Source organism: Python bivittatus, unplaced genomic scaffold (genome assembly GCF_059951505.1).
Source record: "Python bivittatus isolate LINGU-HERP-01145 unplaced genomic scaffold, Pbiv_v1 ctg000220_np1212, whole genome shotgun sequence".
Taxonomy (NCBI): Eukaryota; Metazoa; Chordata; class Lepidosauria; order Squamata; family Pythonidae; genus Python; species Python bivittatus.
Window position 1 is genome coordinate 9,569,491 of NW_028277048.1, and position 18,251 is coordinate 9,587,741.

The 18,251-nt window shown below is 41.0% G+C and overlaps 1 protein-coding gene across 3 annotated transcripts in view; it reads left to right on the plus strand.

Moving 5' to 3' along the window:
• Nucleotides 1-18,251, plus strand: part of SLC38A5 (solute carrier family 38 member 5) — a 42,726-nt gene that overhangs the window by 10,221 nt on the left and 14,254 nt on the right. For all 3 annotated transcript variants that reach the window (XM_007435372.3, XM_088137848.1, XM_025171285.2), the window contains exons 2-11: nt 4,207-4,395; nt 7,842-7,926; nt 8,995-9,110; nt 9,411-9,484; nt 10,071-10,163; nt 10,469-10,550; nt 13,678-13,760; nt 14,857-14,915; nt 15,102-15,218; nt 16,557-16,636. In XM_007435372.3, coding sequence (XP_007435434.1) covers nt 4,304-4,395; nt 7,842-7,926; nt 8,995-9,110; nt 9,411-9,484; nt 10,071-10,163; nt 10,469-10,550; nt 13,678-13,760; nt 14,857-14,915; nt 15,102-15,218; nt 16,557-16,636 — 881 coding nt within the window. In that variant the 5' untranslated portion in view covers nt 4,207-4,303. The remainder of the gene's footprint in view (nt 1-4,206; nt 4,396-7,841; nt 7,927-8,994; nt 9,111-9,410; nt 9,485-10,070; nt 10,164-10,468; nt 10,551-13,677; nt 13,761-14,856; nt 14,916-15,101; nt 15,219-16,556; nt 16,637-18,251) is intronic.

The window sequence follows — 18,251 nt, forward strand, 5'->3', positions numbered from 1 at the left end:
CTGCAAATCAAGCTGATATTTCATACCTAGAAATGAGATGATGATTGTTGGGGTCACAGTGCTTGTGCTGTGGTGAAATGACATCTTAGTCATGTTTGGCCCCTGATTATGAGTGCCCAGTTGTGTGCACAGTGAGTCTGTTGTTTGTGAATGGTTTAGATGTATATAATTTCAATCCAGTTTATTGATCTTTAGAAAAGGACTGAAGTATTTCCTCGGTAATAAGATCTGGATTCATGGTTTGCTTAATTGAGGTTTATTAAACAAGCCATGACTGGATGCATTCACTCATACTAAGCCCCAAACCATGATTTGCAAATTATACTATTGTCACAAGATAGGTTTAGACTATCTATAGCAAGATCAGAACCATATTATGGTTTTGTGCAATGTGTAAACCCATTGTTATCATTGTTATTAACTACAATTAATATAAATCACAGTGTTTAACCAGATGTTTAAAAACCCTGGGTAAAACTCTTAAAACCTCTAGGTAAAGGCAGTCCTTCATACGAGATACTGTTAAACTTAATGACATCATTCTTTTACTGTCATCTCATGCACATTTCTCTGGGAAGAAGCCACTTTATAAACATATTTAATTAGTACTGTCAGTCATAGTTGTGCTCGTGAGAAAAGTTCACCAGTAGGAAGGATTAAAGAAGTCCACAAACCAGTAGCCCACTGGTGCTTCATTTCTATGGCCAAAGGATGGACAATTAACTATTATATTTCATATTGCAGAAAGGAAGCACCATAAAGCCTGGCTAAGGCTGATATTAAATTCTTGATTTTTCTTTCCCGCCCTCTTTTTTTCTTTTTCTTCCCACCCCTTTTACTTTAGGAGTGTCCTGGGAACAAGTTCTTGTGGGTTGTCTGCCTTTCCTAGTTCAACCACATCAGGCCAGACTTTCCTTTTGCCCAGATCCCAACTCCTGTGTTTGCACCTGTTTAGCACCCTAGGTGTGTTTCTGGAAGGTCATCTACAACAGGGTTTCCCAAACTGTGATGTGTACCTCCCTTGGGGAGGTGCAGGCAGAGTCCAGGGGAGGTATGAAGAACCTTTTAGTTAATAAATCCACCTTTCCCAAAGTTTCATTGTACTGTTTTAATTTTGATGTTTGGATTTTTAGGAGAAGTGTATACATTAAGATAACACTAAAGGGAGATGTGATGGCAGAAAGTTTAGGAACCCCTGACCTAGAATCACAAGTGACATGACCAAATGGAAACACCAGGCCAAGGCTGGGACATCAGTCAGCTGTGTTTGCAGGACAGTTACCCTTGGTTACTTAACCATGGTTAACCCCATTGCCTGGATTAATGAACGAGTAACCCAACACACTGAATAGCAAGCTAAATCACGGGGATGGGTTTCACACAATACATTGAGCCTCAAATCACTCAGCCATGTTTTGGCTTAGCATGTTTCAGGAGCCTAGTCACCCTTTGTTTTGGAAAGGACATATAGCCGCAAACTTTATGCAGCTTTTGCATTCACCCCCTTACATGCCATAGGGACAGCGAGCCTCCCAATGTTGCTGCATTGGACAAGCTGTCTGGAACGGCTGTAGTTTCACAGTATTTAGAGGACAAGGATTCTCTATAGTAGCTGTTTTATACCTCCCACAGCCTGAAAGAGGAACTTTCACAGTTACGGTTATTATTCCCAAGCCTGGTGGAACCCATTGGCCCATCCCAGCCAGTATAAAAAGCACTTGTTCTATGTTTTCTGTGGGAATATACCTCCGAGGGAAGGATGCGGTTAAAGATCAAGGCACCAACCAGACATCCCTATTTGCATTTCTGCCCCACCCAGCCTCAGAGCTTTTTCCCAGGTGGCACAGTTAACCCTTGGGTTCCTGGGTCCCAGAGGCTGTGTGTCTCTTGAGTCTGTAGTTATATTTTCGTAACCTGTTCCCATTGTGATTGATGGGAGCTCTCTTCCAGACAGCTAGAAGTTGGGAGGGATTAATTAGACTACTGTGGAATGGGATAAAAGTTAAAGGTCTCATTTACCTGACGCCTCTGGTTTGGGTAGAAATGTGAAAATGCAAACATGCATTTAACATAACATGATGTTTGATTGAGGAATGAGGAATTTTGCCTTCCCCCCTCCCCTCAGGATTTCTCTTCTATTAAATTTATAGTATGGTGTGGGTTAGAAACCTAACTGCCCTTCCAGAAAATACTGTACTGCAGAAACTTGTTACTATCTTCAGTGTTTGGGAGGCTCAGAGACCTGGGGCCTCTGCACAATTTGCCTGGCAAACATGCACTGTAATTTTTCTAATTTACAGAGATGGGTAAAAGCTTTAACTCTTGAATTCAGTTTGTAATGTAAGTAAAGGACCTAAGAAGCAGACTGCTGGTTGGGGTGGTGGGAACAACACAGCCTTTTATGTTAATTAGGCTTACCTTATTAGGTAGAGAATGTCTTAGTGTATGGTGCCTGCTTATTCAGACCTGCCAGACCCACCTTTCTGCATCCTAAATAGAGTTTAAAATCTTACCATCTTCAAGCATCCCTTTTGCTTCATCTTTTGGTCAGACTGCCTGAACTGAACTCCAACATCAGTTTCTCCAGGTTACCGCCCTCCAACTGAGTTTTGGACTACAGCTTCCATCAGTGAGTTTGATTCCCCTCACTTTGCCTAAATTATCCCATACAACCACTATGCATTCACTCAAGGATATAGAGGAGTGCCCATAGTGTCCACTATATGCTGGAAACTGTTCACTGAAATCGTGGCTGTAGTGGGTCTATAGACCATAATGGTCAGAATGAACAACTCTTTTTGCCCCCAAGGCAGCACTGTTATTGAAGATAATGCAATTATTGTGTGGGGCAACGATGCCCAATATTGCTGAAGTGAGCAGGGTTAGTAGCAAAAAAAACAAAAAAACCCAACCCCCCCCCAAAAAACCCACAAAGACTGAAACAAAGCCCCCTTCCAAAAACTTTGACAAATATAAAGCCTAAAACAAACTCTTAAGTGGAATAAATTGGCTGTTTCAGGTCAGAAAGTGTAGGCTGAGGGATCTCTTGCAGCCCACTGGCTTTAATGGAGCATTGAGCAGATGAATCACTTGAAGCTACAAGAGTGAATGAGAGTGGATGTTAATCGGCACGTGTGCGTGTTGTATCCTCAACACATCTGGAGGGTACCAGGTTGAGAAAAGTAGAAAAGAGTCTGGATGAAATGCACTAACCGCTAACTGAGGAAGAAGGTAGCTCTGCAAATTTGAGGTTTATTCTTTCTGTGTGTTTAGGAGTGAGATTTCTTTCCCAGTTATGGCTGGGTCCATGAAATTTGCTTAACTAGTTCAGTTTAAGAGCTAAAGGCTGCATTCAGACAATGGGCTGGTTGGTTTTAACCTTGGCTCGTTTTATGGTGGCTTAGCCTGTTAGGTGAACCCTGCAGGTTTGGTGAATGTGGATTCATTGTACTCCATAGAAATGAGACAGAAATGAATTGATTCAACAGAAACGAGTTAATTCAGTAATCCTGTGGTGTGAATGCAACCACTGTATTCATTCCACATGCTTCCTACACAGCTTCTGTGTCTTCCTTTTCAAAGACTCCCTCCCTTCCTCACACAAAGCTACAACAAAAGGCATCCTCTCTCAAGCCAGGATCTTTGAGAAATGCAGGAGAAAGTAACACAAATGGCTAATGTGCCTTCCCCCATGAGTGTAGCGTTTTGTCTTACCTTAATGTATAATAGTTATTGTTAGGGGAGGAGGGCTGATAGAGCGGTTTGCACACCACTAAGTACGTGCCATCTTTCTCAGCAGTAGCGTACAGATGTGTGAAAATGCTTAGTGAAGCAGCCTGCCAACTCATGCTTAAAGGTGTGGGTGGGAGAGGGAACAGGCTGACATCCTTCCTCACCTACCCTCTGTCAGGACAGACTCTCCCCCAGGCATGGGGTTGGAATCTCTGTATGTTTCCTGGCATGCACTACCTTTTCATTATAGTGGCAAAGCTATTCTGGCAGCGCCTCCCTTCCCTTCCCTTCCCTTCCCTTCCCTTCCCTTCCCTTCCCTTCCCTTCCCTTCCCTTCCTCTCCCCCCCCCCCACACCCTTCCTGTGGCTGGGAGTAGAATATTTAGTATTTGGATTCTCAGTACCACCCTATTCCAGCCTCCCCCCACCCAATATCATTGAATGCTGTTTGCTGAAGTCTTCTCCATGTCCTCAGGTGTCCTGCTGAACTCAATTCATTGTTCTTGCTGCTGTTGGCGGTTGACTGAAGACGTTATCCACATCTGTGTGCAAACGCCCCACTGACTGCAAAGATGGAACTGCAAAAGATGGGAAGTGAGATCGGCACTGAAAGACTGAACGGTACCATACTTGATAGTGACAAAGCAGCTGTCCTGGAGGATGGGTGAGTCTTTGGTAGAGAAATTGGTTTGTAACACACCCTGTGTAGTGTAAGATGTTCGACTGGGACCAGGAGATCCAGATCAAGTTCCCGCTTGATTGTGAAACTGACAACTGACTTTAGACCAGTCATACTCTCAGTCCTGCCTACCTCACACTTATGGGGATAAAATAAGGGGGAGACTCTGTATGTACACCACATTGAACTCCCAGAGAAAAGGTGAGATATAAACACAATAAACAAATGTACAGGTAGTCCTCACTTAACTATGGTAATTGGGACTGGTAACTCCGTCACTAAGCAACACCGTTGTAAAGCACAGTGTCACGTGACCATGCTGACTTATGACAGCAGTTGCGGCAGTCCCAGTTGCTGCTGTTAGGTGACTCCCACATGGTTGCAATGTCTCATGGTCGCATGATCGCCATTTGTGACCTCCTGTTGGCTTCCCCATTGACTTGGCTTGTTGGAAGCCGGCAGTGAAGGTCACAAATGGTGATTATGTGATTGCAGGATGCTGCAACATCATAATTGCGAGATGGTTGCCAAGCACCCACATAGTGACCACATGACCACAGGGACGCTGCAACAGCCACAACTATGAGAACCTCATTCAGCACCATAATAATGATCACTGAACAAGTAGTTGTTCAGCAAGAACTACATTTAAATGAAAATTAACTGAATTCACAATTCCTGAAGTTTTGCAATCTGGAACATACATTTATGTTCCCACAATATCTGCACTTTGCAGATGTGGGTCACAGCTCAGAAAGCACAAAATGCAAAGATTATTGAATGATTATTGCAAGGAAAGATGAGTAGCTTACAATTGAAAGGGGAACAAGAAACAACCTAAAATATTAAATTACAATTAATAAACCCCACACTTTTGGAACTTGTATCTATATATTAGGAAAATGTGTATATAAATTGTGAATTTTAGGAGAAATGTGCATAATAATTGTATATAAACTTTTGTGCAGCCTTCAAAACAAGCACAAATAAGTATAGAAATGGAACAGAAAGAAATTAAGACTGGGGAAATGGGGAAGGGAGTGGAATTGACAATTCACATATTCTTAGTTAGGAAGCTAGGAAGAAGAGAGGGCTGGGCATGCAGAATTGGGCAGCATGGGAGAAAGATAAAAATTAACTGAGGCAGGCAGGATGGAAGCCAGAAAAGCAGGAATTCAGGTTAGGCAAAGAGCCATCAGAGTAGTTCCCCACATGGGGGAAAAAATCCTGTAACACAAAGAGCCCTGGAGGCAACGCCATTGGTAATTTAGAAAGATACAGGTTGAGAAGCAATACTGGCAAAACTAGTACACCGATCATCAGTCTAAGCACCAAAGTTTTAGAAAGTGCTGTGCCAGCAGAAAAAACCCTCTTAGTTGTGTGTTCTGCCAAGCTTCCAATTCAGGCCTTTTTTCTCTTTTTTATTTTCACTGAAATTACCCAAAAACTGTTTGGGTTCGCACCCTGTGGTGAAGATGTGTCATTCCTTCCAGGTGCTAGGTAGGAATACTATCAGAGGTCATTGGCTTGATTTGGCACTCTCACATGTTCCTTCTTTGCACTGACAACAGGAAGCACCATTTTGCATAATCAACAGGCACCTTCAGTAGCAAGGGTATCAAATTTCCAGTTGTTTATGTGGTCCAGAAATTAATGGCAGATGCCTCCTTAAGCTACATTTGAATAACCATTTTTCATGCTCCAGATTTGGCATTGGATCACTAAATGGCAAGAGAAAGTAACCATGGCAGGACCGTTTACAAGGCCTGATCTCAGGTTTGACATATGGAAATTCTGTTCTCAGGAAGAATTTCCTGCTGTGAGACTTGGTGATAGTGAATAGCTGACATCTGTTTAGGTAGATTCATATAGAGGGCAGCACTGCTAGCTGTGATGGCTAAACAGAGCCTGCAGTTTGAGAAGAAGTAGGTCTTCTCTGTGGAACCTCGTTGTAGAATTGCACAGACTCTTTGCCTCATCGGTTGAGAATGCTCTGAGAGGAAGAGCAGAGAGTAGAAGCTGGTCGGTTAGCTGACAGAGCCTAGGCTGATACAGGACATATTGGAGGACTCACCATTTGAATAGCTCAGATTCTATATCCCTTCTATATATGAAACCATTTTGGGACAAATGGATTTACTGCAAGTATATTCCTACTGCAGCCCTCTGTGATTTCTTAAAATCTGTTTCTGCCCACCCCGGAGGAATATGATATGATACGAGAGGCTATGGAGGGATTGGGCAGAAGTTTCCTTTTGTGAATGGAAGTTCAGCTTAGGCTCCAAACCCTGACTGCCCAGTCTGGCATAATGATGAATCAGAATGATTGAGAATGTTGTTGTTTTGTTCCTTCATAGTCACGCACATCCCTGTCCAGCCTCTCCATTAAGCAAGAGTAAGGGAACTTGTGCCACTAAGAGGTTTTGGACTACTTTCCATCTCATGCCACTGGCTCTGTTGTTAGGGATTCTGGGAATTGGTCCAACAGATCTGGATTGGCCCAAGAGGGTACCAGATTGGGGAAGGTTGGTCTAGCTGTTCCCAATTCAGGATAATTGTTACAACCCGACACGGTAATTATCTCTAAATACATGAAGCAAAGGCAAAGCTTACTAGTAATTTAATTCATTAACATTAATGCACTGGTTTCATTGTACAGTTGCATCAGAATTTGGCAAGAGAGTCAAGATTGCCAAATATATATTTTTAAAAATTAACACTTTCATTTTATTAGAACAACCAAAACAATATGTAAATCAAATTAATAGTTCAATACTTATGTTAATTACAAAAACACATGATGGTTTCATCTACTTTCTGTTTCCTCTCCTTCCATTCCTTTCCATTGTCTCTCTTTTTTTAATTTAATTTTTATGATTCAGAAGAGAAAACACATAGAAAGTGCTTTAACAAAAAAGTGAAAGAAATACAACAAAGAAATAAAAGTTGATATGTCATTGTAACAGTAAACAATTACAATTCTATAGTAAATACTTATCTAATGCAAATGTTATTCAAGTATGTATTTATTTCTAATACATTTATATGACTGTCATTTTTTTTAACCCAGTGTATTTTATATAAATGAGTCCCATATTTCATTATACTTGTCCATACAAAGTCTACATCTCTAGGCAATCCGCTGGCAAGTAGCAAGTGCAATCAGGTCTTCAATCCATTGACTAAATGGGGCCATACATTTATCTTTCCAATGCTGCGATATCAGTCATTTGGGCATAGTAAGGGCAAGGAGAATCCGTTTACATTGTCTGGTTCCTTTCCATCATCTCTAAAGATTCAGATATTCGAATTAGAACAGAGCATGCCTTGAGTTTATAATACTTAGCTTGAGCCATTGATTTGTGATGCTAAACAGGTACAGCTCTGGTGTAGGACTGTACTGACCCTTCCTGTTTTTCCTTCCATTTCAGGTATGAGGAGGAGGAACGTGTTTCAGCAGAACAAGATGGGTTCTTGCCTCACACTGCCAGCAAGAAACTGAGCCAATTCACTGATGTAGGTGATGATGTCACTCCGATATCTCCAACTCAGCTGGGTCCACAGGGAGTGCAGAATGACGAAAGTAGAGCTGTGATGCAAGGCCTGCCCTTCTTATATGTGCAACGTGGCACTCATTGCCTGCACATACGATAGGGCAGAGCTTGCAGTGGGGTGCCGTGGCACTACTTCCGTCATTGTGATGAAAGCAGCGAGCTCCTGCTGATTCCCAATCCCCTGCAAAGCAATTCCCCTTGGTAGTAAAATTCAAATCTGTCAGCTGTCTCTTAATGCAGTTTGCAAACATCTATCAATCCAGCATGCCCTAATGAAACAGGATTGAAGTATTTTCCTTGCACGTCATTTATTTTTTTACATGGGGGAAAAATGTCATTGCACAACTGTTGCAAGTGAAACATAGTTTATGGTTCCAAGAATATCTCAGGCTTCTACTGGATGTTGCCCATGGATATTATGTGGGTTTTTTTAGAAGTATTACCTCATTATGTTTTATTATCTATTTATATCATGGCTCTGGAGTAGTATAGCACCCACCCATGTTTTCACTTGACTGCCATAGCTTCATTCTGTTCATGCTGGAACCATCTCTTCTTCTGAGAACCATCTTTTGTTGTGTCTTAGAAGTCTTAATTCGGGTATGTTTCCACAGGCTGAATAAAATGAAACATTTCAGGGCAAATGCTCCTCCTTTTATGGCTTGCTGTGAGTGGGTCTTATGTACTCTATTTTTCATACACGTCCATTCAGACATTCACAAATATATGGCATAAGAAATAGATGTATAAGAATCAGACTGGCACAGTGCAATATATCGGACACTACATAATAACACTGGTAACAATATAGGGACATTCATGCAGGCCAGATGTTTTGCCATTTCAAGTTTCTTTTCTGGATGACCCTTGGACATATAATGGCACTGTTGGTATCATTTTTTTTCACTTCATCATCATGTATTATATTTATATTAGGGTTAGTGCTTTGTTCTCCACATGCCCCAAAGGCTTCTTTCCACCCAATTTCTGAAACTTGGTTTTTGTTTCTTTTCTTAAATCTTGGCTGCAGTTTGAGGGAAAGACTTCGTTTGGGATGTCAGTCTTTAATCTGAGCAACGCCATCATGGGGAGTGGCATCTTGGGCCTGGCCTATGCCATGAGGAATACAGGAATCATCCTCTTTGTGTGAGTGTAACTCCCACAGCATGGTACCCAGGAAAAGTTCACAACCCAAGGTGGAGGAAGCAGGTAGAAACTCAGCCATAGTTTCTACCTGTGGGACTGCTGCTGAATGGATTGTAAGAACTAAACCCCAAGCAGGGATTGGATAGAACTTGTGAAAGTTCAGGTAGGTTTTGGCTAGAACTTGCAGTCCAGACGAGGATGGAAAGAATTCTCTTTGTCTCCAGAGAAGAGGCATTCCAGAGTAGGGCCATTTCTGTGGGAGGAGGGCTGGGTTGACATCTACTTTTGTCGTTCTCCCAGGGTCCTTTTGGTCTGCATTGCTTTGCTCTCCTCCTATTCCATTCACCTGCTGCTGAAGTGTGCTGGAGTTGTCGGTAAGTCATAGTTCAGGAGACTCCATAATAGTTATCATGCGGCACAGTGTAAGATACTGAACATAGGTATAGTGCCCATTGGGAGTAGAAATAGAATTTTATTGCAGGGGGTTGTGTTTAGGGGAGTTCAGAGTGGTGTTCAGAAGTTTTTGCTGTTCTTAGAATTCATGCCTTCTGTCAATTTGCATCATTAAACATCTAGTATCCCCAAGGACTGTGGCTTAACAGGAATTAGTGCAGGCTGCAGATTCCTTGAAACATGGTTTTGACATTGGTTGAGAGGGCCGTGCGGGAAGATGGATTGGCATTCAAAGATGGGCCTTTCTGTTGCACAGGCAGATTGTGGCTGAAGAGCACAATTTGTCCTCAGGCCACCATTATTACCAAAGTGCTGCATGCTTTTCTAACTCGATATGTTGAGGAATATGTCAGTTCCTGCTGCAGCTGGATTGATGAGTATGTCGACTGCTAGTGTGAAAGGAGCATAGTCTGAACAATGGTAAGATGAATGGACTGGTGGTGTTATCACCCCAGAATTACAAACCAACCAATCCAAACCCTTTCTCTCTTTCTCTCTCATATCTAGGAATTAGAGCATATGAACAGTTGGGATTGAAGGCCTTTGGCCATGGGGGCAAAGTGGTGGCTGCTGTCATAATCTCAATACACAACATAGGAGGTAAGGGCTTCCCACTTCTCCATTGGTTCAGAAAGGGAAAACAAAGTGTTGTATATTTACATACATTTGCTTCTGGTAGTTGGGGATGGAGTTCAAGGAGGAGGTCTGAGTAAAGGACTCTGTGGGGCATTGTAATCTACTACTACTACTATGACTACTACAAACTGATTTGGAGATTATGATTTGTGACCAATATCCAGTTTCCAGCGTGAGGGTGAGGGTGCACAACCAAATGCCAATCTTATTGTTTCTCTCTTCCCCAAAAAGGGTATTCAGGGGATCCTGACAGCTTTCTCTTTTCACAGCCATGTCCAGTTACTTGTTCATTGTTAAATCTGAGCTGCCGCTTGTGATCCAAACCTTCTTAGGGCTGACAGCGAACAACGGGTAAGCGAAATGCCATCCAGTTCAATTCCCAGCTCTTCGTCCTCCTAACTTCATTCTATTTGAAATTACACAGGACAGATGAACATGCAGCAGCTCCTCAGTGAAAGAGGAGAGGAGAGGAGAGGAGAGGAGAGGAAAGGCTGAATTACACCAATCTTCTCCAACTTGACGCTCTTTACTTGTTGGAGTATAACTCCCATCATCTCAAGTCAACATGGATAGTGCTGATGGAAGTTGTAATCCACACTAGGAGAGGTTAAATTAAATGCTTGCCTCCAAATCTATTACAAAAAGGAAAACAAAGAGACCTGCAGATACTCTCTATTGCTTTGGTATTTCCCAGGATTAAGTGGTTAATTAGCTATTGCTGCTACCCCTTGGGCATTTTTCAGCCATTGCATCCTAAGTCTGGGGTGATTCCCAGTTGAAAGCATTCAGTATATTGACAATATCCAGCAGAGTTTTAATTATATATTGACTGTGTTCACCAAACATGCTTAATCTGTTTACTGAATCGATCCATTCTCTTGTTTGCAATATGCATTGAACATAAACTATTTAAATAGGTTGGGTTCACACAGCATGCTAAGCCACCAGAAAACCTAACCAAGGTTAATTCTAATCAAGCTTAGCATATTGGATGAATGCCTCTACTACAGTATCTGATCTGGTTAAGTGAGTTGTGTGATCTCCAGGGTCCCTTTGGAGGTACAACCCAGCCAGATCCATGATTATTTAAGGACTTGAACACTTAATGACCTTTCCTTGCAGAGCCAGTTTATGGCCATTGTGACCTGAAATGAAATTAGAGATGGTATGTCCATGTGAGGACCACGCCTCTTTCCCTCCTCCTCTTTCACTCTGCTGCAGCTTTTCCTCCAGAGCTGCTCTAAGGGGTTTCTGAGTAGTTTTATGGAAGGAAGCAGCTGGTCTTTTTGGCTAATTTTTCCTTCTATAAATGGATCCTCTGGGGCTTGCTGCCCTATTCGCATTCCTCCCCTGATCAGGAGAGTCTGGGACCAAGCCACAATGCTCTGTTGCTTGGAGGACTTAAGTCCCACCCCATGAAACAAGATGGGAGAAGGAGACAGAGATTATTCCCTCGTGAATCATAAACTGTCCCGAGTTAGGGGTAGAAAAGGATTTCACCACGAATTCTGCTGAAATGCCATTGGTTGTCACAGTGGGGCAAATGTTAGCATTTGTAGTGGACAGATCCACTAGTATCTGTCTTTCTCCCTTACACAATTGACAACCATGTCTGAAAAAACTATGCTGTTGAAAGTTGGAAGGAAATAGAGGCAACTGTATTTAAAGGAGAGTTTACATTGTGGGAATGTCCATTTAAAAAGCCTGTATCTAAGGTCATTTATGTGTCATAGAACAGAAGGAGGGTTTTTTTTGCAATTTAAAAAAGGTTATTAGGCAGTATGTGTTCACAAGTTATGTAAAGTAGGGGAAGATGTTTAAAAAGGTATTCCTATGCTACAAGATGTTGCAAAAGTAAACAGTTATGACATTTTTTATGCGTACTATTTTAAAAATCTGTAGAAAAAGCTGTTGAACTGGAATATTGCCATATTACCACAGACAATAAAATGGACAGGATTTCTAGAGCACATTTATGAATGTCAAAATACAACCATGTTATACGTGATGCTATCTTGTTTTTTTCAGTTCTAAATCAGATAAATGTGGAACTGAAGCCACATTTCATCTTTACCATATGTCTAAAAAAATCCTGTTGTTCATATGGACTGGGGTAAAGATGGAAGAGAAAAAGGTCTGTGAAGTAGTCTTCAAACTTATGTTAGGTTATGTCAGTTCCTTTGCACTCCAGGGACAGTTCTTTGCATGTTAATCTACCTTAATTGATCTCATAAATTCTTGTCATTAAAAGTTCTGTTATGAATAACAGATTACTTCTTTATTACAGAGTATTACAATCTCAACATTAGGATATTATACTGGGACTCAGGGCAGTGAATGATTACAGCATCTGGAAATTCTTAAATTATTTTATTATTTTATTTTTAATAATAAGTGCCTGCACAGGTGCATCAAGCATCTACATCCATGCTTATAGCTAGCATTGTGATCCGGGGAGTAAAGAGAGGATAGTTAAGAGGGAAGAAGGTCTGAGGCGGGTGGGACTGCCTCTAGGAACAGAGAAGAGTTCATTTCCTTGTAATAAAATACTTAACAAACCAACTAGCTGGGCACTGCTGCAACTCTGCAAGCAGCAAACAAAGAAAAAGAGACGGCATAATGCAAGAGAAGTCTCGGGTCACTTTGGTCACTCACTGCTCGCTTATTTACATACTGGCATGCATATGCACGCCTTCTGAATTTCTGCTTAATCCAGTGAAGGCTAACTGTAAACAGATGTAAATTGAGCTCCTGCCCTGAATGCGGTGGTCATCCGTAGACAAGTATTACTTCTACCCCAGCAGTTCCTCTTAAGCCTTCCCTAACCTTGGTGCCCTGCAGATGTGTGGACATCAGCTGTAAGAATTCTCAGCAGTGGCTGTGTTAGCTGGAGAGTTTTGGGGTTTGAAGTCCACATACCTGGAGAGAATCCAGGTTGGGGAAAGTGGTCTTTTGGTGTCTTTTATGTACTCTTTTATAAGTGACTCCTCTGTCCTTGATTCCTTTGGATGACTGTCAGATGTTGTCCTTGGTAACAATGGGCTATCGGGGCGGATGCCTGCCTCTTGCCTCTGACAGGGGCACAGTGCTTTTCCATGTACAAAGTACACACAGTATCTGTGGAGTTCTCTTGAGCTTTCCCTCTGAAAAAAATGGGATGGGTGGTATTTGGCTGGTTATACTTGCTAATTAAAATAAATACAGATTTAAATGTGGAAGGGAAAAGGTCAGGTATCCAGACGCAAAAATGTATCCATGCTCCATGCTTTTTGGTCCATACGAAAAAGAAGGATTTGTGCTTTAGATAAAAGGATGAGAAAATATGACACATGCCCAGATTCTCTCTTTAAACACACAGGAGCCCTGGTTTCTTTTGCTACTGTTCACTGTGTGTGTGTGTGAGAGAGAGAGAGAGAGAGAGAGAGAAATATAACTATACTGTTCATGGATTCATCTTATTGTGATGCTTTATTTTCAGCGAGTGGTACATGAATGGGCAAATTTTAATAATTGTCGTCAGCGCTAGTGTCATCCTGCCCCTGGCTCTGATGAAACATTTAGGTAAGTGACAGAAAGTGTTTGCTTTGTGTTCTGCTTGTGCATGCTTGGATAAACATTGCCCGAATGCGTGTGTGTACTTTTTTGCGTCACTGCTGGTCTTCTACCTTAGAGTTCAAGGCAAGATTGTGTCATATCAGCCTATGGGTTGATGCACGTATATCAGTGCTACCCCCAACTGGAGGGAATCAGCATTGCTTCCTATGAGGATCTTGTACTAACAGTGATCTCGTAATCTACTGTTGCAGAGAATTATTTGGGACACAGAAGAATAGAGCAGAAAAGCTGTATTTCAGAGTTTTTCCAGTATGTGCATTCCCAAATTCAATTGTATTGACTTTCCAAATTGGATTTTTGATTGAATTTAAACTGTGCGCTCAAATCAGGTACATCTGAATCCACTCAATTCATTTGGGCTGACAGATGATTTTCACCTCTGTGCACTTGTATTTTTATAATCTGATTAAATACATTAATGGAATCAGAATATAAGGGTTGGAAAAGCTCTTTGGAGATCCTCTAATCCAGTCTCCCACTCAGTGTAGTAATCCAGTACTGTGGCATTGAATTGGTCCAATATGAATTTAATTAATCAGCCATTCTCATAAACTTAACAATCCAAATCAAATCAACCATTGTATACCCAATCAATAATTAGAAATCTTGTGCAATAAATAAATGTGAATTGAACGAAGCCCAATTTGAACACAATTATGCCAGTTTGAGAAACATATGCCAAACAAGTGCAATTTTTCTGGTTGCTTTGTTGTTTTGGTCAGCGGTACATGTTGTACCAGGCCACAAACTTTTCGTTTTCTACAATGGAATTAGTTGTTAAACGTCCTCTAAGGCTGTACTCGTGGCACTCTTTCTCCCAAATTTTCCCTATAGTATAGATGTTGAATTTGATAAGGCCATTATATCAATTTAGTACTAAGGAAGCTATCCAAGTTGCACTATTTTGAGAGCAGATATATCTAATTAGTGATGGTTTTCTTGTCTGTATTTAACTTTCTTTTGCTGTAAAATGTTTTGAAAGGCTTTATATCAAGATCCTCTATATAAGATTGATGCAGTCTCTTTGTTCTTCTATTCACAGGTTATCTTGGTTATACCAGTGGACTCTCACTCACCTGCATGTTTTTCTTTCTTATCTCGGTGAGTTACATAATTCCCAGAAACTCTGGCTTCTCCTGGGAAGAAAAGGTGTCAGATTTAAATAGGAAATATGTATCATGGTCCTTTAAGATTTGTCCAGTTGCTGCTTGTTTTGCTGATTTATCTGTCATTCACTCCATACTCCTTCCTGATGCTCACCATCCATTTTCCATTCCCACCACAAAGGTAATTTACAAGAAATTCCAGATCCCCTGTCCCTTCAATGATACTGTGGGGAACAATAGCACCATGGAGTCCAGTCATGATGCCTGTAGTGCTGAAGTCTTTCCTCTGAATTCTCAGGTTAGTATGAAGGTCTCTGAATCTAGTGAAATTGAAAAGATTAAGAGTCACAATAGGGCAGGGAGATGCAACTTGGTTGTATGAAGCCCTTGGAATCTGCTGACGCAAGTGAATGAGTGATCCTTTGCCTCCTGCCCTGTTCTAATCACCCAGTAAGCTTTGTGGCTAAAGGTGGGCTTGAAGCTTGATCTCCATGGGTTTAGTCCAGCATCTTAATCTCTGCAGCCCATTGCTTCTTTTCCTTTCTTTCAGTGAAGCACAGCCATTACTTAGGTCACTGGGATTGGGATTGGGATTGAGGTGCAGTAGGATTCCCAGACCATTCCTAATAACCATACCTAGAATTACAGGTTTTCTTCGGGGAGAGGGAGAACAATATTCTGCAAGTAGATTATTTGGGGATGAGGATGGGCTACAATCTGAGTATGTGCATGTGTGAGAAAATGGACTATACATTTTCTGTGAAAAAAAAAAAAGATCAATAACATGAATGTTGAAAATATTGGATGTTATATGTTAGTATGGATGCAGAATTTGTAAATTACAAAACATAATATTTAAACTGTAAAGATGTATTCAGTATACAAGGCTGAATAAATACTTGGACTTGATGAGCTTCCTCAAGAGTCCTGTAACACCATAGAAGAATTAACTAATCTTTTCATTGAACATTAATGTAAATATCAGATAACAGCATCCTGAAATAAAGATGGGATAGCTCTTTCTCAGTTTCAAGATTATATAGACCTATATCATAACTGTAAACTTCAGGAATGAACTTCATAGTGGCAAGGAGGCTATCAAACTGTTTAAAAAATCAGGGGTGTACATCCTTTGAGTGGCATACTAGAAGCCACACAGCAAAAAATAAGCAGAACCAGGGCAAATGTTGTATATGATTTAATTAAATTAACAAGATTACTCATCTTCTTTCACACAAAAAAAATTATTGGTAACTTTTGGAGGAGCTCTCTGGGCTATACCCAGAATTTTCAGGGGTGCATATAGCTCTAAGACCTCAGGTTATGTACCTGTGCTATAAATCAGGAAGCAACTGTGAAGGTTATAGAGGTAGAAAAAGCAATTGATAGAGTAGAATGGCTTTTTTGTTCCTATTGTTTTTCCTGTAAAAATATATACTGTAATATACTTATAATACAATGAAAATTATAATATACAATTATAAAAATTGTATATTTACCATCTAACTTTACTAATAAGATTTTCAGTAAAACAGCCCTACTGCCATTTTCATTATCTACTCATAGCAACTTCAATATATATATATTTGAGAAAGACAGCAATCTAGAAGTTCTTTTATTCCTTCTCCTTTTCTAGACAGCATATGCAATCCCCATCTTGGCATTTGCCTTTGTTTGCCATCCAGAAGTGCTTCCTATTTACACCGAGCTACGCAGGTGAGAAAACTGACAGCATAAATGGAAAGGTTCTGAATTTTCTAAAAGAATATAAGGAATGGAAACATCAGAAGGGCAATATGCAAAAGAATTTGAATTGTCTGGAGAAAAAAAATGCTAAAAAAATAGGTTCACTTAGTTATGTTCCCAATGAAAAGTGGGAAGGGCAGTGCTGGATAGGGAAGGAACAGACGCATTTAGTAGCACCCTACCCAAAGAGGCTCATCATACCTAGTTCTCCAGTGCATACCTTCCAGAATTGTGGGCTATAATGTCCATTATCCCTAATCAATGCTACTAGGGGTTATGGGAATTGTTGGTATAGCAGATGTGAGGGTAACACATTGGAAAAGGCTCAAATGAATATGTTCCTTTGGGACCCTTTCAGCTATATGAGGGAGGAAACTGGAGGATAGAATGGAAGAAACATAATATAGGAGAGCAAAAAACACTTTCTTAAGCTTGGGAGGTTATTGGGGGTTAGGATTTCTGTACCCAGAGTTTGACATCATCACAGCAAACCCCACCCATCTGTCTCAAGCATTTAGTGGGTGGCCAGGTCTTGCGGGGAAGTTGCCATGATTCTCTGCGAAAGGTAGCCCTGATCCCTGACTAGTTGTGCTCAGAGACAAGCACTTGACCAAGCGTGAGAGAATTGTTCAGGATGTGAAGTTTTTGTATAACATCTACCAAAGGGTCTCTTACACTAAAAAATTAAACTAGGGCGGTCTTTGTCAGGTAAGCAGCAGCTCCATGCCTCATGTGCAACTTATTGCTGGGAGACACAGCAAGACCTGAAAAATGCAGAGTTGGGGCCAGATGGAACATGCTCAAGGTTGGGTAATGCACAGAAATAGGCCAGCAAAGAATGCACTGGTGATAGAAAGGGTAATAAAACGGAGGCTATTCCCCCTGCTCTTTCAGGGTAAATGTACATAACTTCCAATAACAGTTGGGGGGTTTCCAGACAGTGATGTCTTAGTGCTACCAGTCCAAAAACAACTATTTCATTTTTCCTGCTTCATGGGTTTTTTTATAAATGGAAAAAGAAAAAAATAAAGACACAGCTTGGCAAAGCCCAGATAGGCAACAGCAGCTATTGAACAATGTCATTTGGATCTTCCTTTCCTCCCTGGCTGAATTCCAAGGACAAGTAGAGGGATTGTTAATGGGATTTTTGATTGTGTATCTTTTTTCACTGAAACATTGATGTAAAGGGCAGGCAGTTTGAACAGCCAGACATCACATTTTAGGGCTGTGCAGCATTTTGGATTGTATGGCTCCCTTACACAGCTGCCAGGAAAATGTATTCCTGCTTTTGAGGACAGACGTGTTAATAATATCCTGCGCACTCTGCGGACTTTTTTGGAATCCAGTCTAAAGGGCTGCACCACCATACAAAATAGTACGGATAATACACCTGAATGAACTACCCAGCCTTTCTCTGTTACTAGAACCAACAGCGCTTTCCACATACAAGATATTAGGAGAATGAAGCTATGGGGTAGGGCTGTGGCTTCTAGGACATTTTTTAAAAAATTTACAATTGAAATTGTAGATCGTGTCAGTATCAGCATTCTCCTTCACAATGTGGTTGCCAAATTGCAACTTGGAG